This window comes from Gallinula chloropus (assembly GCF_964237585.1).
Source record: "Gallinula chloropus genome assembly, chromosome: 1".
Classification (NCBI taxonomy): Eukaryota; Metazoa; Chordata; class Aves; order Gruiformes; family Rallidae; genus Gallinula; species Gallinula chloropus.
This window is the reverse complement of record NC_140085.1, coordinates 57,158,505-57,185,822: the sequence shown is the minus strand read 5'-3', so window position 1 is coordinate 57,185,822 and position 27,318 is coordinate 57,158,505. Positions and strand designations below refer to the sequence as shown.

The 27,318-nt window shown below is 38.4% G+C and overlaps 1 protein-coding gene across 1 annotated transcript; it reads right to left on the bottom strand.

Annotated features, from left to right (window-relative positions):
* KITLG (KIT ligand) lies at positions 1-27,041 on the bottom strand (the record flags this gene model as incomplete). Its single annotated transcript, XM_084263066.1, has 9 exons — positions 1-40; positions 1,468-1,544; positions 2,021-2,130; positions 9,728-9,823; positions 10,695-10,857; positions 12,773-12,952; positions 18,262-18,324; positions 26,674-26,787; positions 26,928-27,041. The coding sequence occupies 9 exons, from the start codon at positions 27,039-27,041 to the stop codon at positions 1-3; spliced, it is 957 nt and encodes a 318-aa protein (XP_084119192.1).
* Positions 27,042-27,318: the final 277 nt, after the last annotated feature.

The window sequence follows — 27,318 nt, the reverse complement described above, 5'->3', positions numbered from 1 at the left end:
CTACACATGTAGATGTTCCTTTTCTTTTTGCTGCAACATACTGAAAAAAAAAGAAGGTACTTCATTACTACAAGACAAAATGGAAGGTTTTATCAGTTAGTTAAAATGAAAGGGAACCAAGTTATTTTAATTTATGTTTGATACTACATCTTCCCAGTTATAGGTGAATATTACAAATTTCTTAGGGAGGAGAGGAGAAAAAAAACATATGCCAAATATTTAAGAAGACGTCTGATAGAGAATGCAACCTGGTTAAATTTCCTGTTAAGACCATCTCCTTAACTAATCCCTTCCTCTTGTCTTTCTATGAAGCAATGTTTTTTATTTTGGGGAAGTTAAAAGGAAGTGGCATGTTACAAATTTAAATACCTGTGAGGATGAAGTGCAGGATGAGTTATCTGTAGCAACTAGTATACCTGACGAATATACAGTCTTCCATTTTATATACTGTACATGAAAAAAATTGTGTAAAGAATTTATTATTCTATAAAGTTTAAACACTGAGCATTTCAGCTCCTGTGATGAAACCACTAGGTCAGAACCTCACCTATTTCTGCCTTCAACAGTGGGCAGCACCAGGCATTTCACACAGTGTGAAAACCCTGCAGGATGAGTCCTTCTGCTGTCTGCATTAGATCTTTCCCTTAATCCCTCATAGTTAAAATTTGACCAAACAACCTGAAATAAGAGGCTAAATAATACTCTCAAAATGCTTTAGTATGAACTGTTCTAACTTAAGATATCCCTAAGTCCTTTTCTGGATTTCGGACTTTTCTTTTTTCAAGTCATGTCCAAACAACATTGAAAGTCTTCAGCTGTTATTTCTAAGGAACAGTTAATCGACTGAGTTAAATGGGTATTTTTTCTGCTTTAAACTCAGACAAAGCAATGTTTAAATATGAACAAAGCCATGAACAATTTCAGGATGACCTTAGGAAGTTATTATGTTTTGAATGAGTTCTCATTAACTTTCCACAAACATTAAAAAAGACCTTTGAAACATAGATGCTTATATACACGTACCCTGGGGAATACAAAAAAAAAAAGTGAAAGAACAGAGAAAAAGTTAATGTAAAAAATATTTAGAAAGATTTAGGAACACAGCCAGGAAGGCATTGTTTTCTATTTATTTACATGGTATCTACCTAGCTTTACACCACACAGCAAATAACAAAAATGCACTTTTTTGTTGCTTCTCCTATAGGTCTCAGCAATCCTTTCCCACAGTGTGAGATAAAGGTAAGGGGTAAGGTCCTCTTAACGAAATCTCTGCCATATCAAGTTTTATATTTAAACAAGAAGCTCCTTTAAAGGACACACCCTAAGCACACATTTTACCTCTACAGCAAGACCTTGTGTTTGGGTTTTTTTCTGTTTGTCTTAGACCTATAGAGAGAAACCTTCAGGAAGCGGCTTTCAAAGGTAAACTTACATTTCTATATCCATATATAAAGTGAAACAGTATACCTTATCTCATTTTCCTCTTGACCATCATGACACTGTGTAGTTTCATCACTTTCTGGTCTGGATTTAGGATGTGTTTTCTAGGAATAAAATGCATTAAATAGAAATATTCTAAAGCTTGCTTTAACAACTCTATAAATAATGGTTGTACATTTCAGTTTGCTTCATTTTTTCAGTATCAAAGTCCTTTGGGAAAATGTAGGCCAAATCTTGTCCTCTAACATACATCTGCTACTGATATAATTTTACTATCAAAGCCTTTGCATTGTAGGCAGGAGAAAAATAATCCTTTCCTCGAGATATAATAGGAGAACTGGGAAATTTGGGGAAATCCCATGTTCTTGATTTCCAATTAGGAAGCTATCATGCCCCTAAGGCAGGTTTTACACTCTGGTGGTGGAATTCAAGAATTTGACAACATATTTACATTTGCATGTCACATAGTTCAGTGAACATCAAAAGAGATGTCTCTTGCTTTCAAATGCAGAGTGGGCCTGCTCGTTCTGCTTTCTCATAGCTACAAAGTGTAGAATCAGTTAAATTTGGTATTTCTTACCTTCCAGTATATGGCTCCCAAAATAAAGCCGATAAGAAGAGACAGCAATGATGTCAGTGCTACGCTGATCCCTTGCAGGCTGGAGCTGCTAATGAAGCCAAGTGCCTCTTCTGTAATTACAGATGTTCTTGTTAGTGAAGACAGATTTATAGCAGAAAGCTATCTATAGGGAAAGAGCACTTTTATGCACCACCTACGTAACAGCATCTTAAATAGCAGAACAGATATCACCAAGCGCTGTGTACATGAAGTGCGCTTAACACAAAACCTCACAGGACATTTCTGACCACAAAGATGCTCTTCCTGATTCTGAAACAGCTGTGTTGAAGAGTTCCAACACTAAGTCTCTTATTGTCATTCCAACTCTATTTCTCTTTTTGCCATTTGTGGAGAATTTTCTTTCCCACATTTCAGGTTTGGGTTTATGATTTTTTTTAAAGGTGTTATTTTGTAGCACAAAGTAATTCTCTGGAAGAGAATATATCTGTCACTTCATGGATTTGTTCCATATTGTTGTTCCATAAGACACATCCCACTGACTACAGATAGACACTTCACTTTGCCACTAATGAACAACCAACATGAAGCCTCTTGAGGAAGGTTAATTTAACAAAATAAACCTGACTGATTTACTTTTAGTGTTTGCCTGGAAAGATCTCAATGACTTGGGTAAGATCAAACCCTTGTGCCTAGAAGTCTAGCTGTGTGTTATTTTGTTGTTACCGTTTATTGACAGCTTTTTACATTTTATACAGAAGAGCCTCAGTCCTAATCTTTTATGTACACAAGCAATTCCATTCCCCTCACAGGAAGCTGTAGGCATGCTGGGGCTGAAATGTGGCCCTGCAATTATTCAATCAAGAGCAGGATGTGAAAAGTCCAACAGAGTCACTCCAGGATCCCCCTTCTGAAATGTAAAGTGAGCCACAGGAGACTGCTAGTTGAGACACCATCCACCCAGTTTTGGTTCATTTCAAAATTTGGTGTCTGCAGCTCAAACAGTGGGTGTATGGTCAGATTACAGGAAAAGTGTAGGTGCTCTAAGCATTGGAAAAGTGTAGGTGATTAGATATAGAGGTGGAAATGGACTGCCGGTACTAGAAATTTATGTGACATGCAAACAGCAAATGTCTAAGCACATAGAGTATGCTACACTGGGTCAAGCAATGTGCATTTAGTACATTATTATATAGCCTCTAAGAAAACACTTTAAAAAGGAACATTCTCATAATTAATTAGCAAGACTTTTTCAACTCGGAGATTTTCTGGTTGACATTTTGCAAGTTTTTACACAAATGTTCTTTTTATCTCTGAAATTCAGCTGTTGTTTCTAGGGCCATATCTATCTCTGTCTCATACACTGCTTACAAAGTCTAGGTTCTGTCTACAGAGGCTTGAATTCTACATCTGGCAAACTCAGCACACTAAAAGGAAACAATGGTTAAACAGAACCGGTGCTAGATTACCATGAAAGAAATCTATCTACAGAGGATAAGGTAAAGATAGCAGGCAAATTTCCACAGAGGTGAATATCAGCTGAAAAAGAGAGGCTATAAATTAGTCTGCCTCTGCCTGCTTGAACCTTGAAACCGAGCAGAAATTAACTGGAGTGGCATATCTTTTCTCAAACTGTCTGCCCCAGGTTAGGCACAGAGGAGGTTTGCTTGTAGAACTGACCTTCAAGAAATCTGGACAAACTCAAGTGGGGTAGGGCCAGCCTGAACATCTCAAGAAGAACTCTTGTTATTACTTTGAACTGTATTCTCAAGGTGTGCTCAGAAGAAAATTCTTATATCACTCTTGTGCTCTAGTCAAGAAAAATGAAACATTGATTTGCCTGATACCGTTAGTCATTCTTCCCAGGGAGAGACCACTGAGTTATACAACTGAATTATATAAACCCTATGTCGATGATCATGTTTTCTGGATCCTGCCCTGCAAACTTCAGAAAAAAATTAAAAGTGAAATAAAAATCAAAGGGAAAAAAAAAGGATTATGCTCATATAGAGCATAATTTATTTGATAAAATATTATAGTAGAGTTTGTTACCTCAAAAATCCTCTCCCTACTCTGCAATGCTGGGCAGTATAGCATGGCAAGCATACTGATTTTTACCTGAACTTCTAGAGAAATGCTTTGTATGCAGGGTGATTAGTGATAGGATAGCACCCTCAATTTTACGATCATTTTTCAAAAAACTTTAAAGTCTTAGACAACAGAAGAGCTCCCCTTATAATGAAGTATCTAAAAGTGGACGAATCTGGTTTCTGAGAAGATATCTCCAATGCAGATGCTTTCTTCAGCATCTATGGAAAACTGAAAGGAATTCATAATTAGCTTTCCATTTGGGGACTCACAACCAGGGGACAGAACCTAAATACAGTCAAATTGTGACACTCCCCACCCTACCTTTTAGAATGATAACAGGTTTTTTTCCTAACTTGATAGTGTATGAATTAATTAGAAAGTTAAGTAACCCTTAACTACTGTAAAACCAAATGTCAACAGGCTATTTAATTTCACTTTCAAGTCCAGAAAAAAGGTCTCTTGAAAGATCTGAGTCGTGGTAGGTCTTATTTATAGTAACACACAAAACATATAAACCAGAACAGGTTGGAGAATTTTCAGTCTGGAGAACATCCTGAGGACCCATGTCCTAATGAGGAAAAGGGAGATAAGGAAACAAGCTGGCTGCCAATAGGCTTTTATTTCTTCTATAGGGACCTTTTCCTCTATTAGAAACTTCAGAGCTCTACACAGAAAGATTCCCACTCTCAGCAGTTGTAAAGGCAGAGTAGGAGAAGGAAAAGGAGAAACCAGGTGTTTGTGAACTCCGTGGGCAATGCTAGAGGAACTGCTGGCTTTGCAGTCAGTATGTTATTCACTTTAAATAAACTTTATCCAGCAAGGTGTAAAAGGGGAGTGGAAGCAGGCCAGCACCTTTCAGAGCTCTCACTCTGCACCTTATGGAAGAAACCCTTAGGAAGTGAGCTCATCTGATGTAGGTTTATATAAAATCTTCATGGACAGTGGGGTATTAAGCTGTGAACACAATATATTTACATTAAAAGCTGCTCAGCTACACAATGAAGTTATTGAGCTGCTCTCTACCTTGAGCTATGCGTGTAGGTTTAGCAAGTAATTATGGTTCAAAGCACTGCCTCAATCTTTTTGCCATACATGTCTCAAAGGAATTTTCAGTTTACCTCTGCTCAGATCCAACACAATTACCACAAGATCTTATCTCTAAAAATGCAGAGCAGCTCTCACCTGTTCATTAGGGTTTCCCATTAACTATAAAGTTGGAACAAAAGCACAGAAAACAGCACCAATTGCATTAAGCCACGGGTGAACACTTTCAAATTGTTGTGCAATTACCAAATTAAACTATGGTATTCTTTGCTTAATTATAGAAGTATTATAGAAGTAGAGCTTCTTCCTGAAAATGCTATGAAGATTTCTGTGTTTACACATTCTTTGAACTGTTCAGTACTGAATAATAAAGCTAAATTATTCTGAGAAAATCATAGAATCACAGAATGGTCTGGGTTGGAGCGGACCCCAAGGATCACAGAGTTCCAACCCCCTTGCCACAGGTAGGGCCACCAACCTCCAGGCCTGGATCTACACAAGGTTGCTCAGGGTCCATACAACCTGGCTTTGAACAACTGCAGGAACACACATCCACCACCTCTCTGGGCAGCCTGTTCCAGTACCTTATCATTCTTTCTGTAAAAAACTTCCCCCTAATATCTAACCTAAACCTTCCCCCCTTTAGCTTCAGTCCATTCCCCCTAGTCCTGACATTATCTACCCTTTTAAAAAGTTGATTACCCTCCTGTTTATATGCTCCCTTCAGGTACTGGAAGGCTGCAATGAGGTGCCCCTGAAGCCTTCTCTTCTCTAGGCTGAGCAAGCCCAGCTCCCTCAGCTTCTCTTCACAGGGGAGGTGCTCCAACCCTCTAACCATCTCTGTGGCCCTCCTCTGAACCCTCTCCAACAGTTACATGTCTGTCTTGTATTGGGGACCCCAGATCTGGACACAGTGCTCCAGATGGGGCCTCACGAGGACAGAATAGAGAGGGACAATCACCTCCTTGTCTCTGCTGGCCACCCCTCTTTTGATGGAAATCATAAGCAAAAATGGATGAAAGCAACACTGAACTTTCCAGGAAAATATAAATAATACTATGACACTAAACTGAGTGAGAGGTGTTAGTAACAGATAGCTAGTTCAAGCTTTAGGCAGAGCAATATGAGATTCATCTGTGGGAACAACAAGAAGACTACTATTTATCATTTGGTTCAGCCATCGAAAGAAGAGATCAGGACTCAAGACTTCTTATCCTGACACTTATTCTTCACATAACCATCTCATCTGAACTCTCTAGACTATGCATGGTATAACGATCCAGGGAAACATCAGTGACTGGTATTTCAACAGTTAATTGGAATTTAAATTGGACTACAGTCATGTAACCCAAAGAGAAGAAAACAAACAAATCCATATAAATTGGAGTTGGGGGTGTTTCAGAGAACTTTATGAGACAAAATATAGAGTGTGAACATGACACAGATCTACATACTATATTACAAGGATGAAAATAGCACTACTACAATTAAAAAAAAAAAAAAGAGTGGGATACTTGTTTCATTTTACTCTTATTTGGGGTAAAACTTTTGTTACAGATATAGTCAGGATTCTACTCTGGATATTAGTTTAATTTTATTGTTGTGTAATAACAATGAAGCCATGAAATATAACTCAACAAATGTGGGAACAACATGATAAAAATAATTCAGATTATATAAGATTTCTATTACAATTATTTCACAAATTATTTTATTAGACAATGTACTTCAGGTCTGTCTAGGTTGAATTTAGAATTAAGAGCAGTTCAAATCATCAGACTTTATTAATAAATTCAAAATTTATTATAAATCTGCAGGGGTTCTTTTGCAAACAGAGACTGCTTCTAAATGGTCTAGAAACCATTAATTTTTAATAGCTTAATTCAAAACTGTTTAAAATTAAATACGATCATAAAAAAAAATAAATTGTAGTAGTTTGTGTCTGAAGGTACTTTTTTCAGGTTTCCCCTCTCCTCCAAATCTTGAATCTAGTGGCACTGCTCTGAGAACAGTACTGGACCTGGCAGACAAGGTCTCCTGTGCTGGGGAGTCTTCATGTGGTTTATTCATTGTTGTTCCTTTCAAGAAGGTAGGATTAAGTACAAAAGAAAACTTAGTGATAAAGCCAAGACAAAACTGAAATCAGTACTAGAGATTATTTTCAGGGAGTTAAGATAGATATGCCAATAAAGATGCCACAGGTCCCTCCCTGCAAAAAACTCCAAATAAATAACTAAAGTGTAATCCAATGACTAAATTAATGTAATTTAATCTGATTAGGAGTTCAAACTGTCTCCAGCCCCAGACAAGCAGTCCTCATGTCATTTCTAGATAAGGCTGTTAACTGATATCCAATTTTCCAATAAATTGCTTAAGAGAATGATAATCAGTTAAAGCACACCTGTACAACATATGGCCAGCCAAGCAATTTCTTTGATTTACTGCATTATTTTAATTAGGCTTTTTCCCTATGTGATTATCAGTTCCACTTATAAAACAAGATTAATAAACCTCTCCTGTACAGACACAGGTGCCACCCTCTGCTGCATCCATCTTCTTACTGTACTTGGTCAAACTCCTTTCATCTGAACTACTCTTGTAATCTATTTGTCTTTCTTTTGGCTTCACGACCCATTCCTGTTGCTTCAGGCTGTAGCTGAATATTCTCTCTAGCAGCGACAGCAAAAATTATCACATGTTCAGACCTGTGAGAGACAGGTATGTGCTCTTTAGCCCCCTCCTGGTACCTCATAATTGGCCCTGGGCTCATCAGCTAGCAGCTAGCTCTGTGACCTCTTGGAGAGGAATTTATGGCAATGAGGGTTCTCTTTTCCAGAGAGGCAGGCTGGCAGCCAGGAGTCCAAGGTGGTTTTTCCTCCAACCTTGAACTCACAGCATTCTGGGGAATGATGACTTAAGACCTTCTCTTCATTACAACGCAATCAGAAAGGGCTTCAAATCTGACAGCAGCTGTGAGCCAACTAAGAAGTTGCATGTATGGTCATAAAACCCCTGAGAATAGCTAGATTATATCTTTCCAGAAGAAGCAGCATGAGAAGAATCTCAGTCTTACTCATATCTGTCCCACTGTCAGGAGCTACCTTTGTGCCCACCAGACAACATGAGGTTTTCTCCTTGCCCATGTTTTCTTAATCTAAAGGAGTATGAGCCACACACTTCAACATCACATTTAGATAACATGGACAGTTGTGAAGTGAAAGGGGGGATTGTAAAAGAGAGGCATACTGGGGGTGCACAGAAAGTTACAAGGGGAGACAGCAAGGACAGCTGACCCCAGCTTACTGAAGGACTATATTCCATAGCTCATCCTCAGCATCTAAGGGGCTGGAAGGAGGAGAAGAGGAAAGAAGGAGGGAGGGGGGTTGATGTTTGGAGTGGTGGCATTTGTCTTCCCAAGTAATGGTTTCATGTGATGGAGCCCTGCTTTCCCAGGGATGGATCAACACCTGCCTGCCCATGGGGAGTGGTAAGTGAATTCCTTGCTTTGTTTTGTTTGCATGGGTAACTTTTGCTTTACCTATTGATCTGTTTTTATCTCAACCCATGAACTGTCTCATTTCCACTCTTCCAATTTTCTCCCCTATCCAGCCAGTGGGGAGTGAGCAAGCAGCTCTGTGGTGCTTAGCTGCCTGCTGGGGCTGAACTGTGACACATCTTCATGGGGCCAGGAAACAGAAGCAAGGGAAACAACAATGTGGTTAAACTTTCATCACCATTTCAGGAACCTCTAAGGAAATTCCCTCTCTTTTTGTTGACATGCAAAGCTCCAGACAATATTCACCTTGTTGCACATGATCTCACTAAAAGCCCCGGAAACTTTGCTGTTTGTCTTCACCTTAGATTCCTACACCCCTTCTGACCTCGTGAGAGGTAATGTCGAGGCTCTTAAGACAACAATTCCAGGCTCTCTTATCTGTCAGCGACTAGTCAGGTAATGCACTGATACAACAGATGAGAAACACAGAGGTGGTGGTGCCAGAGAGGATTACAGGCTGCCGAAAGTGTAGGGACTTTGTCCTTGACCTAAACTGAAAGCGCACTGACTGTGGAGCTGGCCCTATTGTGACTACAGTAAGCGAACATGGGGTCTTGTCTTCAGGTTTAATGTCAAACTGGGAATTGAAGGTACTTTCAAAATGCAATGTACAGGCAACCTCTCTGTCCATGTGAGTACCCTGGACCTGATTTAGGACAGCTGTTCTGTTTGGAGCAACTTCTTTTTCTGACAGTTAAAATGAGGTGCCTGGGACAGCCAAGTTTGCTGAGGCCATATGACTAGTGAGACCTCACGATAGCCAAAATGAAGAGACCTGCCCTCTCCAAGTTGTAGAGAGCTGTCACATCACTGTAACTCGATAGTATCACTAAATTTTGATGAGATAAGTTCATTGCATTTTGGTATGACAGCTGAGAAACACATGGTACACCATCAGGCACAAGTAACTTCCCATTAATTTGCACAATTAATGACATTCTTTTGCTCTGAGATCTCATAACAACCAGCTACCAGAACAAAATGAAGACACATACATTAATTCAATCACTTGTACTTACTGTTACTGCTAGTGTTACTGCCAATGCTGTCATTCCTAAGGGAGCTGGCAGCAACAGGAGGAAACAAAAATGTTTTTGTGACAGCGACTCTGGAATCTAAATAGAAAATGAGTGTGTCAGCATTATGTAACTTAGAATACAGTTCCCTCTATATAAGATGATGGGCTATAGGGCTACTCTGATGTGGCTATAGGGCTGTTTAAAAAATCTGGCTACAAGACTGTTTATAGAGAGGAGTAAGCCAAAAAAGGCAGTCTTATTAAGAAGCAGACGTGTCTACACACTAAGCCGCTGCTGAACATCTATTCTGGAAAAGCAATTGCCTTATACAAGTTCTTGGGTGATGGCATTGATCTACTTCTAGTTACTACTGGTGTAACTGTGCAACTGAATACATTGCCCTAGTTAAAAAGCTAATACCTGTCACCAGAGAGACTGAAAGAGAACACAAAACCTCCATTTACTGGTAGGATGAGAATGAACCACAGGAGCCTGACTTGAGCTTGTTAAATTTTTTAAATGAAGTAAACATGGCCCTTTTCAGGATGGCTGGTATGAATACAGAGGTGACTTGAGGCTGCTGCAATTTGCAACTTGTCCTAGCTTCCTGTCCTTTCAGGAGTACAATCTCAGGCTCCTTTACTGCCATATAAAAATTAAATAGAGCATTAATAGAAGAACAACAACGTAAAAAGGTGATTCAGGATATATTTGGGATGAAAAGAAACAGAGCAGAGTATTGTGAGGTTATTTGGATTACATTAGGGAACAATGGCACTGGTTTTACTGCCAGACAGAATTCGACTTAGGACAATAATACAAGCTCTGGTGTTGGTAGTAATTTTAACTGGCAGTAAAAAGGAGACATGGAGATACAGCATCAGATACTTAGCATCTCTAAAATCAAAGGAAAATCACCCATTTGTATCTATTTAGATTCTGTTCCCCAAAATGAGAGCCATCTTACCATTCTCTGGTGTTTCTACTGTTGAAGGCAGAATGCAGTCATTCTTATCCGATGTTTCTGCAAACTCCCTGTAGACCTCAATGGTTGTATTAAAGTGCTCAAAAAATTCCTTAGGAGAAAAGTGACCTTCCACATAAAGGTGACCATTTTCTTTTACAAAATCCTAGGGTAAAATATAGAATTTTGCTTGAAAAAAAGGTCAAGAGAGATGCTCACTTCAGTACCTAAACAGATGATAAAACTATCTGAAGATGACACAAAAAGTTTACATTTTTAACCTGAAGAAGACCAAATCTGCTTTATGCAATCTTCATAAAACAATCAAGCCCCCTGATATGAGGATTTCAAATTAGCTTTGCAAATAGAAATATGTTATTAATCCAGTGTTTTAAAACTGGCGTGAAAAGAAAGCATCCCATCCTACACTGCAAATTAAGAGACTTTTTTTTTTTTCCCTCATTAAAAAAATTACCCTGATTTCACATTACTTTGCAATGTTCCACATGATTCTTTTAATCTCAACACAGGAACACAATGCAGTCATAGGTATTGTCATAAGGGTATGGGGAAGAGAATACAATAGCTGGGATACACTCCTGCACAGAAGCAGTCTGAGATCCCTGATAATGTGCCTAAAAATAAGAGCAGGACTATAAACAAGGAAGCCAAATCACTCTGAGGTCTAACACACAAGTGTGTTATGCCAGACTAAACAAGAAGATTGAGGTTCATGTTAAGATCATTGATGCTTATCTTCTTTTTTTTCCCTTTTTAATAGACTTTAGCTTTCAAAACAACTGCTTCTTATGCCAGCAGGTCAAATTTGGCCTGAGGTTACTGTTTACTCACAAGAAGGAGGACAGTGGTAAAAGCAAAGGTTAAATATGTACTAATGCAAACTTCCTACTTTTGGTTCCAAAGTTATTTTATGTTTAATGCTGAAAGTGGCAGACCTAAGATCATTCTTCTCAGGAAATCAATAGCTAGTTGTTTCTCTGAATTACAGGATATTTATTCTTCATTCTATAAAAGAAAATTCCACTTCCCCAACCACATCCCAGCTGAGTGCTTTGACTCATCAGGACAAAAATGGTGGTGGTGGTGAATAAAAACAGAGATACATTGAAGATTGGACTGAATTCAGTTTGTAATGGAAAGAGAGGGAATGTCCAAATACTCTCAGCAATACAATGCCAATACGTGACAAGGTCGCAAGGTTATGTCATTCTAAAGGAGACTGAGTGTTTTAGTCCATTTGATTCATTCTGGATGTTGAAAATGTGCAATTATAATGGCTAAGGGCCTACTAGACAAAAATGAATGTATATGGAAGATTAAATCCTTGCCTTGACAAACATGATGGATTTTGGCCATGTTGTCCAGTGGGACAAAACTGTCAACTACAGGACTTATTTTTTATTACTGATAGACTGGTTAGAGCTGGTTAAGGGATTAGAAAGTTAATTTTCCCCCATCATTTTCACCAAAGAGAATCAGTCATCTCTTGAGTGAGACTCCTGGAATCCTTCCAGATGCTGTTGGCATCCAAAACCACATGGAAACGGGCCGATATCCTCTAGTCTTTGCCGTGTCTTTGTATAAAAAGATTAATTTAACCATGGCAAAGCTTTCAGAGCCTCACACACTGTGATACATATTAAAAGTATATTATTAGCTTCAGCCACATAATCTTAAAATTTACATTAGGATCACCAGCAAAATGAGTAATTTAAGCTGGATGCACAAGGAAGAGTTTTGCTTCTTTCAAACAGGCCAGAATGAATTATGTTAAGGATGACGGTTACATTTTTGACTACTTAAATAACTGTATACAGGTCATTGTGTATACTGTAATTCCTTGTAAGCCATTTTTCCTTGAAACAGAAGATAGCAGCTAGCCAACATTAGCACAGTGTACTCAGTGCATTTCTAAAGGATTTCAGATGTACAGGAATAGAAATAAGAAAAAAGAAATCTAATAAAGCTTTGGACATTTTTAAACTATTACCGAGAACTGTGCAACAGAAAGTTCAAATAAAAATATCCAGCAGAAAAGTAGAAAATCTGTATTAGATTACCTTATTTTTATCAAAAGCTAGACATGCCATAAGATCATTAATTATCCTTGTTAGATTATTGATGATCAAATAGTTGCTTAAAACATCAGACATATCTGAAATATCTGAAAACTTCTGGAGAAGATAATGTAAACTCTTTGAAAATTCAGGCACCATCAGATGCAACCAACAGTGATTAGGCTGTCAGGGAATAAAAAGAGAAACAGAGAAGTTGATTAAATATCAGACTTTTGCAAAAACTGGTTAAGCAACTCAACTTGCAAAAGTAGATTAGACTGCTCTTTCCAGTTTAAATTATCTTGAAAGTCTAAATGAAAATTTGTCTTCTTTACTGTGGCCAACCTTCTCTTCAGTCCTTTTGGTAAAATTTCTATTCTCACTGATACTGACATATTTATGGTTGTCTGTTAAGTGCCATCCCTTCATTAAATTCTTAATGAATGCTAAATATCAGTCTGTTGAGAATTTGAGCCTTGGGACATACTACTATGAACCCTCTTCTGTGCTTTCATTAACTTTTGGGTTTTTTTAAGTAACTACTGCTTTAACAATTTTCTCCAGACTTTCTTTAAACCAGTCTTTGTTTTTATTTTATTATTGTTCCCCTACATGGCTCACTTTACCTCCAATATCCTTCCTCTTCTGAGGGGGGTTTCCATAAAAGTTTTGCATTAAATCCATGTGTCTTTTGTCCACCTTTAAATTAGTTAGCTCAGTTAAATCCTCCTCTTCAGCTTTTTCACTAAATGCCATTCCTGAGAACAGTTTCTAGATCTAAAACTCTTTCTTTTCCCGAGATTTTGCCTACAAAAGAGTTATCCACAGCCTGCCACACTATCTGCCACATCTGTGCCACTGGAATAGAGTTCAAATCCTTTCATGGACACCTAAGCAATTAGTTGGCAGATTAAGTTTGTACAGCTGTTCATGTGACTGAAACCTGGTCATTCATCCTTCTGCCTTATAAAGAGTCACTACTTTTACTCGTATTTACATAACAGTCATCAAGCAAATAAAATGTCACCAGCCCAGGAAAAAACCTAACTCAACATGGTCAGCAAAAATACAGGAGATGCAGTAGTCACACTGCAAGACATACATAGGAACCCTTTCCCAATAAATGCTGCATTTTTAATGGTAAATCTTATGGAATTTTATTCCATATGCGAAGCTATTTTTTCAGTGGTTGAAAATGTCTCAGGATCATTAAAACCTGCCAGCTATGAAGATCTTGGGCCAACAACCGCAAATTACTCTCAGTATCACTAGACTAGTTTCCACTTGCTGCCCAGTGGATGGGTGGCATCCACTTAACCCATCCACTCCACCTTCTGCAAAGGACAGTAAATATTTGGTGATGTATCTGCTTCTATCTCATTTTACTCAATTTCTGCAATAAACCTCCATACAGATACAGTATTAAAAAAAAAATTTGCTACTATCAGCATTAGCACTTGTCAACAAATAATTTTGTGACACAGATATTGTTCTGCCTTGAGGTGTAACTGTTTTTTATGAGGAAAAACACACTTCACACTTTTGAAGAGTAACCAGACTATTAAGCTTCCAGTCTTAGAGAACTGAACGTAAATACATTGGTTCCACCTGACTTTTCACTTCTGTGTACAACTCTCACACGTAGATAACAACTGGCAAGTCAGTATTATCACCTTCTGTAATTATCTCAACAGTCACGTGAACAAAACATGAAATGGATGGCATCTGGCTTGATTTTCTGCTTCTCTTTTTTCCCTCAAGCACAAGGAGAGGAAGAATCAAATAAATCGGAGAGGGCTTGTTGAAACGTACTCCATTCAAGCAGCACACGGTGTGCCATGTCCCACTGCCCTCAAAAGGCAGAGAAGGCATTTTCCTCTGCTTTGGCGAAGGAACATGGACATGAAACTTCTGCGCTTCACTGAACTGCAAACCTGGAAATCCTATTCCTCTGAGGTTGTGTGGGTGTGCGTTCTCATCGGGCAGGAACTAGCAAAAGCTTGCTGCTTCTCCAAGCAAGCATTTGGCAATTCCAGCAGGGAATCTATTTTGTTGCTCCTGTGTTTTGCATGTGCGTGAGAGTCTGCTCTGACTGAACCGTTCTGACCTACAAAGCTGTATTCCATGAGAGCTTGAAGATTTCCTTTCAGTAATATCAAGCTGTGCAATTGCTTACTATCTTAATACCTACCCAACATGGGGATAACTCTTGAAACAGAAATTTGATGTTGTTTGTAAGGAGAAATGGAGGCTTAACTCTGGGGTTTTTGTGTAAAATTTGACCAAGATTTACATTTTAGGGCAAATGCAAACCTGATTGCCCTTGTACTTCCACGTAGTACTCCCCTAGCTTTTTCCTTCTACAGCTATGTAAAAGTTTCAAGTTTATCTCCTCTTCTGAGTTCAGCCCCCGCTGCTGCCATCTTTGCCTTTTAACCTTCAGGTTAGACTAAACAGTTCACTCTATGTAAGACTACTTTTAAAGCCACTCAGATGCCTTGAGCTAGTGCATAATGCAACAACCCTTCAGTTTAATGGATCGGGTCAGTCTGTTCCTGTTACATGCACTACACTAACTTCCCATCTGCGCTGCACTCGCCCTGCCTTTCTACCTTTACTCATCTACATCTGAAACATGCTACCTTGGGTGCTTTTCCCACTTCATGCACACACTGCAGATTGACATCTATTGACAATAAAATCAAAGAGAACAGTTCCAAATCCTTTCAGGGCTGAACAAAGGGCATCTGCCTGATGCGAAGCTGTGGGTTTCCCAGCTTGCAGGGACCTTGCAGAACCCAGACCAAAACATACTTACTCAGCCAGCCCTTGCTGTGATATGCAACCTGAAATCCTCAGAGAGGAATTTGGCAAAGTGGGATGTGACTATGGCTAAATACTTCTTCTTGCAAAGGCATGTGTCCAGGAGCTGATTTTGCATCTGGGAAAGGGCAGCCCTGGCTGCATATACAGACTAGGGGACCAGATGCTGGAGGCCAGCCATGCTGAGAGGGATTTGGGGGCCTTGGTGGACAGCAAGTTAAACATGAACCAGCAGAGTGTTAAGGCAGCCAGGAGGGCCAACCATGTCCTGGGGTGCATTAAGCACAGCATTGCCAGCTGGTCCAGGGAGGGGAATGTCCTGCTCTACACTGTGTTGGTGCGGCCTCACCTTGAGTACTGTGTGCAGTTTTGGATGCCACAGTACAAGAGGGACATAAAAATATTGGAGAATGTCCAAAGGAGGCCAGTGAGGATGGTGAAGGGTCTGGAGGGGAAGTCTTACGAGGAGAGGTTGAAACCCCTTGGTTTGTTCAGCCTGGAGAAGAGGAGGCTGAGAGGAGATCTCATCATGGTCTATGGCTTCCTGACAAGGGGGGAGTGAAAGGGCAGGCACCAATCTCCTCTCTTTGGTGACCAGTGATAGAACCCAAGGGAACAGCATGAAGCTGTGACAGGGGAGATTTGGGCTGGATATTAGGAAAAGATTCTTTCCTGAGAGGGTGGTCAAGCACTGGAACAGGCTCCCCAGGGAAGTGGTCACTGAGCTTGACTGAGTTCAAGAAACATCTGGACAATGCACTTAGTCTCATTCTCTGACTTGGCTGGCCCTGTGTGGAGCCAGGAGTTGGACTCGATGATTCTTATGGGTCCCTTCCAACTCAGGATATTCTATGATTCTATAACCACAACTGAAAGTGGTGTAAGCAAAGGGAACATGGAAAACGCTGCTCTGAACATCTCTTCCTCCTATTTATTTCTTGGCCACTCACTGTAAATGTAAACTGGATCCAAGCTTCTGGATATGATGCAACAGGTTAACATGGCATTTAAACTGTAAAAAGGAAATTGCGTTCTGGCAGCTAAAATTGAATCACAGTGCAAGGTAAGAGTTAAGCAGTGAGAAGGACCAGGACTTACAGCTCAAGCAAGCTGTCTGGCCTTCTTCATCCACAGTGCAAACCTCACCAAGAGTACAATGAAGGGAACAGCCCTGATCCAGCCTGGCAGTCACCCATCACCTGCTGCACTCATCCTGGAGGCTGGGGAGCAGCACTCAGGCTGTAGCTGTCCTCCTCAGATAACATCTCATCATATCAGGCACCAAAATCATTGGATTTCAAAGAGAGCTACAGCCAGGAGATGGTGGCAGCCAGTCTTATTTTGTTATTTTTTCTGGATATTGGCTGTTTTCAGAAATGAAAATTTTTTCCATTAGCTTTAATTATATCATATAGAATCTAGTACCCAATTTCCATAGCATTTGTTCTGCAGAATTTTGCTTTCTCAGGAATAAAGTTTAAACTGGATTTTCTAACATAGTAAAGTTTCAGTAAAAGCCTCTTAATTCGTGTTATTCAGGACTGAGAGAATGTTGTTTCTGGTGTCATTCTCCAATATCAATACAGACTATTGCTACAATGTTACCGGATAGGATGTATTTTTATATCTCGTACAAACTAGATTTTCATAATGAAAACTTTGTGTGGGCACAATTGCAGCTTCTTATATCTACCAGATGACTTCCAACTACTGATGTGTGTGCACAACGATTTACTCATAAGACAGGCACAACATTGATCAGTTCAACTAACAAACCAGTCCTTTCCTTACTTTTTTCCCCTCTCCTTTCCTTAAAGAAATAGAGTATCATATTCATATCACCTTCTTTCACCTTTTTTCCCCCTCCTTTTTCTTGCAATGTATGCAACAACCAAGAGAGCATTATTCTTATTTTTTAATTAAGAAAAAACATTGAAAATATTTAGTATAATAAATTATATTATATTATATTATATTATATTATATTATATTATATTATATTATATTATATTATATTATATTATATTTATTATATTATATTATATTATATTATATTATATTATATTATATTATATTATATTATATTATATATAAATATTTAGTAGAATATTGTGGAAATTATAATAGAAAAACAATATAAAAAGTTGAAGAAGGCAGATGAAGCTTAATTGAAAGTATCACTGTGCATTAACTATGAGATTATATAGAAAGAATAATACAAAGCACGTTTGAATGAAATAATGGTTTGTTTAGTTACTGAAACTACCATTTGCTAAAATTAGGGCTCTTCGTTGGCTACTCAGTATTTGTTGTGCTTTAATGGCATTTCCACTGGCTTAAACAAGAAAGTCATTCTGCAGTAAATTCAAAAGTATAATTAGAAAGAAACTACTTGTTTAAGAAAGCAAAGTTTTTCAATTTATATTAATTTTAAATTAATATTAAAATGTTAAAAAAATAATAAACATTTTTCTATGATTCTGGTAAACTAAAATAATTTTAAATTCAGGAATCTCTCTACATTTCATTTAAATGAATACTTGTGAAGCATATGAAAAGTGAAATAACTGTTATTTAACTGTAACCTACTAAACCACAGAATTAGGTACAGCAACCACTGGTTCCAGTGGGCTATTTTACTGGGATTAACTTGAAGTGGTTGTACATACCAGACTATCCATCTTCGGGACATGTTTAAGGGCTATCACATAATCACTTGGGAGATTTCCAACCTACAATAAACAGATAATAAAAAATGTTATTACTGACTAGACAAAGGAAGACCTAATATCCATCACTGAATTCAAGAAAAGCTATCAAATGTCAACATAAATTTTTCTGTAACCTACTAGATGCAAAAGTTTACATATTCCGTTTCCTCTAGAACTGCTACTGAATCTTACTCTCTCACAACTGAAGCATCATTCATACAATCACAGAATGAATCACAGAATGCATTAAGTTGGAAGGGACCTTTAAAGGTCATCTAGTCTAACCCCCGCTGCTGCAAGCAGGGACACCTTTAACTAGCTCAGATTGCTCAAAGCTTCATCAAGCCTGATTTTGCATGTCTCCAGGGATGGGGCCGCCACCACCTCTCTGGGCAACCTGTTCCAGTGTTTCACCAGTGCCTCTGTCCACACCTCTGTAACATTCCCAGATCAGATCCAATCGAGTTCAATGCTACCACTTCCCAGTAGAATAAAAGCCAGTAACACAGTGAGGAGAAGTGATCTGAGGTCGTTCATTACTATCCACCGCGTATTCATCTTTTAATGGCATGTCTTGAAGTGTTTGTGTGATGATTTGAACGTAACCCCAACCACTCCAAACATTAGAGGACCCAGTAGTCTCTAAACCTTTTTCCTTCAGTTAACTTCCAAATTCAGCATGCATTTGAACCTAAAGAAATACTTGCCTGCTTTGTGCTTAGTTATGTACCAGAACAGAAAAATACTGAGCTTTGAAGCTGTGCCTCTTAGTAATGATGAGCAATATAATTATATCACAGCGGTGTCCTGGGGCAAAGAAGAGCTTCCCCCACATGTAAGGTGAGCACGGCTCTGCAGATGTGAGTATGGGGTGTGCTGAAGCAAGGACAAGGAGTTGAAGGTTTCTCACTGAATTATACAATGCAATTACACATAGATGGGATCCAACACTACTGAGAGATGCGGCTGATCATATGGGGAATGTGCTGAGTGGGGAGATGAAGAGGGATACACTGCCATCATCCACAATCTCTTTAAATACTTTTTTTTGAAAGATTTACCAATACTGTGAAGCACAGCAATACATTTTCTTTTCTATCAGTTAAAGATTCAATTGATACTGCTCATCCTGGTTTGAAATTAATTTATTCCAAAGACAATAAACACTCAAAAAACTCCTTTGATGAACCAGAATCTACACTTTGTTCAGCAAAGCATTTCTACCTCTTAGGGTTAAAGATCATCCTGTTATGGCTGCTTCTGATTCTGCTGCTATAGCAACCAGCACGGGGATTTTTTTTCCCCTATATAGTTTTTAGGTAGTATTTGGTTGACACAACAGAATGTTTTATTTGTTAATCAAAGTTCTGTTTCAATTAAAAATTGAAACAGTAATTTCAAAAATTTATGCTTCTAGAAAGGATCAAAGTCAATAGTTACACACAATTATTAGTGAATTCCATTTTTCTATTTACAACGTGAGCTGAGCCACAATCCTCCAGTTCAATGAAATCTACCTTTGTCCTACAGTGTTAAAAACCAAGTTTTACAAAAATGGTCATGATAAATGATCATGATAAATGCTTTTCTAGAGATCAATTTTCTAATTTTCTTTTTATACCTATAGATTCCCAAAGCAGCAGTTTCAAAAGTGCCACTAAAATCCTGTATAGCTGTTTCTATTTACCTGGCATTTTGGGGAGTTGATTCAGGATACTACAAATGTTTTAAAATATTGCAAGGCATTTGGTCTTTCTTTAGAGCATCTAATTTATTCTAAATTCTCATCCACAAGTTTTGTAAGTTTTTCCTCCCTCTAGAACTATCCTGATATCACGGCACATTAATAGGTAATCCAGTTTCTTTTCTAACTTGCTTTGCGTGCCTAGAGAGCTCAGATTAGAAGCACTTCAAGCAGCAAAGATGGTGAAGATGCTACTGCGTGTGCAAAGTTTCCCCATACTCACTCTAGAGGGATTCAATGTGTAGCAATGTCAGCAAAAGCACCGTTCTTTAAGAAAGGTCACTGGAAGATTAAATTTGTTCCAAATCAATGAACACTACAAGAATTGATATGCATTATGTATACAATCTACTTTACTGGCATCAGCCCCTGTCAAGCACTTTCCATGCACAGTTTAAAAAAAAAATAAATGTTAACTGCCCAAGAGCTTTTACAGCTTCTCAAACAAAGCCAGAGAATACAGATCAGCCTCAGATATTTTTCTCCTTGACAGACTGTGAATCAGAAAAGATATTTTTGAATTTACTACTAAAAATGAAGATCACTGGCAGGGAGGGTGTCAAACACAAAATACATGCCCTGCCTCGAGATGAAAAAACTTGCTAAAGTTTTATTGATTAAAGTACCCATGCCAGATGCTCTGCTGATGGCAAATGATGGGAGCTCAGTCAAAGTGAGGGAGTTATATTTGTGTCCCAGCTGGACTTCCCAGCTCACGCACAGAAAATAGGGTAGAGACCCTGATGTAAGAGTGAAGGATGTGTTTGTATGGAGCCTGTGCGTTTTGTACCGTTGTGCTTTCCTGAAACGTGTCTTGAAATTTTGTGGAAGACTAACCACCAAGCCTATGATCCAAAACTCACCACTTGCTTTTCAACTGCTGCAGTGATCCTGAAAGGAATGAAAGGACTCCGCGTGCCTGCTCTGTGCCCGATGCTCAGCTGATACAAGGAGACACACAAGACAGAGGATATGAGGGCTCTGAGCTGACTGAGCAAAGTGGGGTGGAAAGGGACTGTCCCTTGAAACTCACAGAGTCCCAGAATGGCTTTTTTTTTGGGTTCCTGTACTCAAGTCCTTAAGTACAGTGACAAATTTGTGGGCAATAAAACATCTGCCTGCGTGATTTTCCTTAGTTTAGACAAAAGTAACAGTTTTGATGATTATAAAGAATGTCAGCTGATAATCTTGGAAAGTAATGTATAGAACTAAAATAACCCTGCATTGCAATTAAAGTGCCACAAAAGTTTTCTCACGTTTAGTGGGTGTATGTGTTTGTATAAATCAAGGAGAAGAAAAAGTCACCTAGAGTTATGTCTTTAAATCCATATAAGACTAACATTAAGTGCTATATTCCCAGTTGTAACAAAATCTCAAACTGAGGAATGTAAGATTCCTTTTGACATACAGAGGTCTGAATATTTAATACAGCACTGTTAACATTGCATAACCCAAATACACTTTTAAAATATGCTCATGGTCACACAGATGGGGAGATGAAAAAGGGTTGTTGTAAAAGAGATTTGCGTTCCATAAAATTTTCTCTTTCATGGCAACAGCAGAACAGAAACGAGATGACCTATCTCTGCAGTCAAGTGCTTTGAAATGAGGGCTACTGCTCTTGGAACTTCTCTTTATTGTGGCTGTTCTGAAAATTTTAAGGAGACAAGCATAGACATCGTGATTTTTTTTTTGTACACAGATCAAAGTTAAACTAAGTCCTTAAAGAAAAAATTACCATTCACCACTGTCAGTTATTTCTTTCTTACTCTGAGGCATATGCTGGGAAAATAGCACTTTTGTTTTGGCTACCATTTCTACCTCCCATTTCTCTCTTCCTCATTTCCCTTTCCTATTTTTTAATGCCTCTGAAGCTCCCTTTGTTGCATCCTTGGCTTTTCTTTTCCTGAAGGAGTTTCCACTGTCTATCCATCATTTCTGCAGTCTACTCCATCTCATCTGCTAATGAAGCAGTTAATAAAATCCTCATCATTTGGCTTAAGACAACATGCTAACGATTTCCGTTCACACTTCTTACAGCCATAGTGGCAGATTATTTGCAGGATAACAACACTGGATCATTTTTTATAACCCCTTCACTCAGGAGAGTTATATCCATTTAAAAATAAATATCAAAAGAGTGTAAAGTACACATTTACAGAAAAGATGCAATGTGAAACAGATGCATGTTTGAAACAGCATGTCTTGAACAAGCAACTGGACAGTAAATGCTGACTAGTGTTTGGGCTTCCAGTATTCAAAAGAAAAATCATTTTAGAGAAATAGATTGTGTAAGAAGAGATTAGTATCTTGGGTTTTGTTGATGGGTGAAATCAAAATATGTAGGCACATTCTATACATACTGCACAGCTTGGTGAAAAGTTTACCTATATGTAGGTTTGACATTCGTATTTAACAAACATATATACACTTTCCTAATTCCTATGCCAAATCAGAGTCACAATTAACAGCAATGCAGCTTTCTGCTGACTTACTGTGCTGTAAAGAACAATGGGGACAGGCTTTATTGGCAGGTGCTGCAATTACAGTTTCGTAATACAGAACATTTGTTCATCAAGTAATGTGTTTCCCTCCAGAGATCTTCATTAAAAGAAGCAAGAGTGCAAGTGATTAGTAATACAGAATGAATACTTTCTAAATACTTTCATTCTCTATAGGTATGAAATTATGCTCTTATAAAGTTCTCATTAAAAAAACAACAAAAAAAGATTGTTCGATTGTTCTTTGCTTCTTAAAATAATTTTACTTAGGACATTTTCTTCATATGACAAAATTACACTTTAAAGATTTGAATAAATTTAATCTTACAGAAAATAAAAGTCCTTTTTATATGAGCAGATACCAGTCTAGTTTAGTCTTAGGTTGATTAATGCTCAGATACTTCATTATTATTGAACCAGCTCGCTCTTTCTGATTCTAGCTCTTGGTATGAGTCTAGTATGATGCTAGTGAAAATCCAGATTAACACCTCTGAAAACAAGTTACACCATATGTCCAACCTCAAATTAATGCTCAACACAAATGTGATTAGGCAAAGGAACCACATTTTCAGGCACTGCACAGTACATCCCCCCCTTTTTTTTTTTCCCCACAGCTTAGACTCAGTAGATTTGCTTGGTCCATATTCACAGAAAGCGTGGACTGAGGCATGCTCTCCTCACATTCCTAGAATATGACACAGTCAAGCAGAACACAACAGCAGACATGCTCAGGGGTTTCCTACCAGTGATACAGAGGGGTTTACAGTACTTGGAACAAGAAGCCAGAACCAAATAAATGAAGACTTGGTTCTATCAAGGTACAAGCAAAAGAATTTGATAGGCAATTTTGGCACTGTCCTGCAAGCTGTAGGTGAACTGCAGTAGAGGTAGGGAAGGACAGAGTAGGAAAAAAGGAAGAAGAGGGACTAGGATTTATGTTCCAAAGAATTTTAGCATGAGATTGGAAGAGGATGCAAATCTGCCTGGAGATCATCAAGAAGTATCCTTCCTGTGGCCATGAACAGCATAAGAGATTCCATGGAAATAATGAGGAGAAGCTAGGACAAGAGGGCAAACTCAGCATGTGTTAAGACATCATAGGCAATGTTAATAGTTAGTGCCTTTGAAGACAAAACCAAGAAGCTTGCCACTGATAATGAAAAAAGGAGGAACAGCTTGAAGGAAATAAGTAGAAGATACAGGGTCAGAGCAGCAAATTAACAGAAGAGCAAAATTCTAGAAGTTGAAGCCAGAAAAAGGCTTTACTGTAGAATGGAATTTTATCCACCAAGAATTTGGAAGAAAAATTAATCTGTATGGACAGAGAGCTACAAAAACATTTTGTCCTCTTATGACAGGAAAAACAATGGAGGCTTTAAAAGTGAACAGACAAGGGTCTGTGTAGTGGCAAGAGCCAAAATGGACTCCTTTGTTAAAGATCTGAATGATTAGGGAGAGATGGTGATACACCTTCATAGTGAGGAGAAAAGGCACAGGGAAAGCTAACATTTTGCAGAGATGAAGAGATCATCACCTGCCTCAGTGAAGGTTTCAGGCCATACCGAGTCTAAACTGATCTCTGAGGATTTGTGACGAGACAGGAGGAAGAGAGGCCAATATCCTAAGCTAAATGATGGGACTTGATTACTGTCACTGAAGAGCTAGTTTATTACACAGAGATACAGGACTATACTCCTATGGGTGCTGTGTCTAATTTTGAAGATGTAAGTCATGAGAATATCATTCCTTAATTTATTTCAAAAAGCAGGAGTGGTACAAAAACATTTTTAGTAATTTATAAAAGTTGTAGGGTCTTCTGAACTATATTTCTAAGCAATATCATGTGGGAGTCCATATTATATTTACTAAGGATATGCTCCTTATAGCATTAAAAAAATGTAGTTTTTAGCAATGTGGTGAGTCAGTATTCTCTGCGTATTTATCCCTTCTTGTGTTCACACTGATAGCTAAACCTTTTTATAATTTTGTTTTCAATGTCTAGTTGTCACAGTCTAGCATTTCAAAAGAGAATGGCTAACTTGAAATAGACTCAGTTTAATTGAAACCAAGAGCTCTGTACTAAGTTTAAGATACTAAATGTTTTCCTTTCAATTCTCAAGTGGGCTTACAGAAATTATTTCCACATGAAAACTCTATGCAAATATTAATACAAACAGACAGAACAGGCTTTCCTCAGAACATTCTCTGATGCACGACTCAAAACAGAGAGAATACAAGTGGCTGGGCTCTGTATTTTCCGCATCTCTCTTGTTATTTCTCCAACCCAAAATATCTTTGAACTCACTGCATAAATTCACCCAAATTTTGCATTTGGTAGAGAGATCTGAAAGGTATGGGTCTACATCAGGAGAAGGACCGTACAGCATCCACACTGAGGAGTGCCCAGAGGACCTCAGTCCTACATCACTCTGCTCAGGCTTGGCAGCAGCAGAAGCACAGTGCAAGCTGGACAGTTGGCAGAGGTCTTCCCGGACAAGCAGCACATACGAGAACAGCAGCCACACACAATCCTTCCTGCCTAGCCAGCAGCCCAAGCAAAAGGGGACATAAATGCAGCCAGAGGTAGTAACATTACTCAGGTAGGCATCATGTCTATGGACATGGGAGGGAATTAGCAACCATGCTGCAAGTGGAGAGCTAAGAGGGGATGTGGAGGAGGGCAAGAGTATGGAAACATAGTGCTGCAGGGACATGTGCGAGACCTGCAGTTGCTGGACTAGTCTGGAGGAGGATGTAGGAACATGATAATAAAGTCACAGTCAAATTAAAGACCAACCTAATTTTTATGATATTAGGTCTCTTTCATAATTTATCTCAAAAGCAAAGTGTGATTGCTCAAGCTGCATGCAAATTTTTGTAACCTGTATTTATACATTCTTGAAGTTTAAATTGTACCAGAGGGAAAGTTAAAGCGTTTGTTCTGAGGATACGTAATTGACAAAAGTTATTGCTAACCCTGTACTAGACAATTTCACCAGCCCTCACAGGAGTTCTGTTGTTCTGTCATGCTTTCAACAGGTTTAAATCAAAGCTTTCAAGAGATGAAATATTATCTTGAATAAACATGCCAATATTTTAGAATTCTGCCTAAAGGGACTTATGTGAAGCACTAAGCATTTCAATAGGGCTGTAGAGTACCCTCAGAGATTTATACTATGTGCCAAAGTACATAACAATGACCCAAAAAACCACGTTAAGAACACTGCAAATGCAAGGGACTCCAAATTAAATGTTTGATAATATTAACGTTGGTATTGCAAATGTTTTTTCCATAATAAAGCCATAATTTTCAGCTGAATTCAATACATAGATGAAGGTATGCCTGTTAAATTTTCAGTATATATTATTTCTTTAAGTCTGGCATTAGATCCTGCACCACTGCAAGTTAGAATAATCACTGACTTCAGTGGAGTTAAATACCAACAGACTTCACACAAGGAGATGCAGTTTTTTAGGTTAATGCAGTGTTCAATTAAGGACTTAAATCAATTCAGTTCCTATACGAAGCTGTGACTCCTTCAGACATACAATTCTACGTACAGCAAGTAAAGAAACACGCAATGAGTGTAGCCCACTCACATGTGACGACGGTAAGAGCTGTTCAATCGTTACTGCCTTGATTGCTACAATGTCTAATATCATACCACTTTTATAAATGGCACAAGTGTCCCATATAGCTAAGGGAAAGACTTCTGTTTCATTTCAGTTGTGTTTGATGCCAGTCTGTTCCACACAAATCACTACCACAAAGACAACAGTCTTTCATCTGCATGGGAGCAATCCGATTCCAGACAATGTTTTAGGAAATCAAGACTTTTTCTTGATAATTTTTATGGGAGTCTGGAGGGAGAAAAATACATATGTACTGACACTGTGGCTTGGTCAACAAGGTCATCTCTTCAATGAACTCTGAAACTATTGTCCAGTCTCTGTAATGAAGGTTTTGGTTTTGGTCAAGTGGTAGAAGTTGATGGAATTTATTTTTTTTTTTAATATTCCCCTGGTTCTAATACAGACTTGCTGACATTTGCTTAAAATTTCAAGTGTCATTATCCACTGATCATTGTTTAATATAAAGAACAATATAAAATAAAAGCTACTTACCAATTTTGCAATGTCATTCACATCATCTGTCACTGGATTCCCGCAGGAACTCTGGGCTTTGACAAGAGGATTAAGTAGGAGTAGTTGAAGACAAAAGCAAGTGATAATCCAAGTCTATTCGGTAAAAAAAAAAAAAGAACCAAGAAATCCCAAGTAAGCAATCTCCAAATGTGAAACAAGAACAAATTGTAATTATGTTCCTCATATGCAAAGTCTAGATGCAACAGTGCTCTTCATCTTTCATGAGGACATACTCGTACCACCATGGTATAATCTTCATGGCAGGGATCCAGAGAAATGCACTTAATTGATCTTTTCTGGAAGCAAGAACCTTTGGAGTAATAATGGCAAACCTGGTATTGAGCCATCCGATTACTTGTGCGGGATCCTGCTTAGACGAGTTTCTGCAAAGTTTACAGATACCAAAGAGGAGAAGAAGACAAACTGCGGTATCTTCATCATCAACATAAAGCTAACTAAATACTTGTCATTTTCCTGATAAGGCATTTGATAAATCTGTGCCTCTAATAAGATAATGGACGATAAGGAACAAAATGATCCCAGACCACAGCAAGATAAAAGGAGAAAGTTCATAATCACAGCCATTACATTTGGGTACTTAAACTGCAAGCTAAACCACAGCTG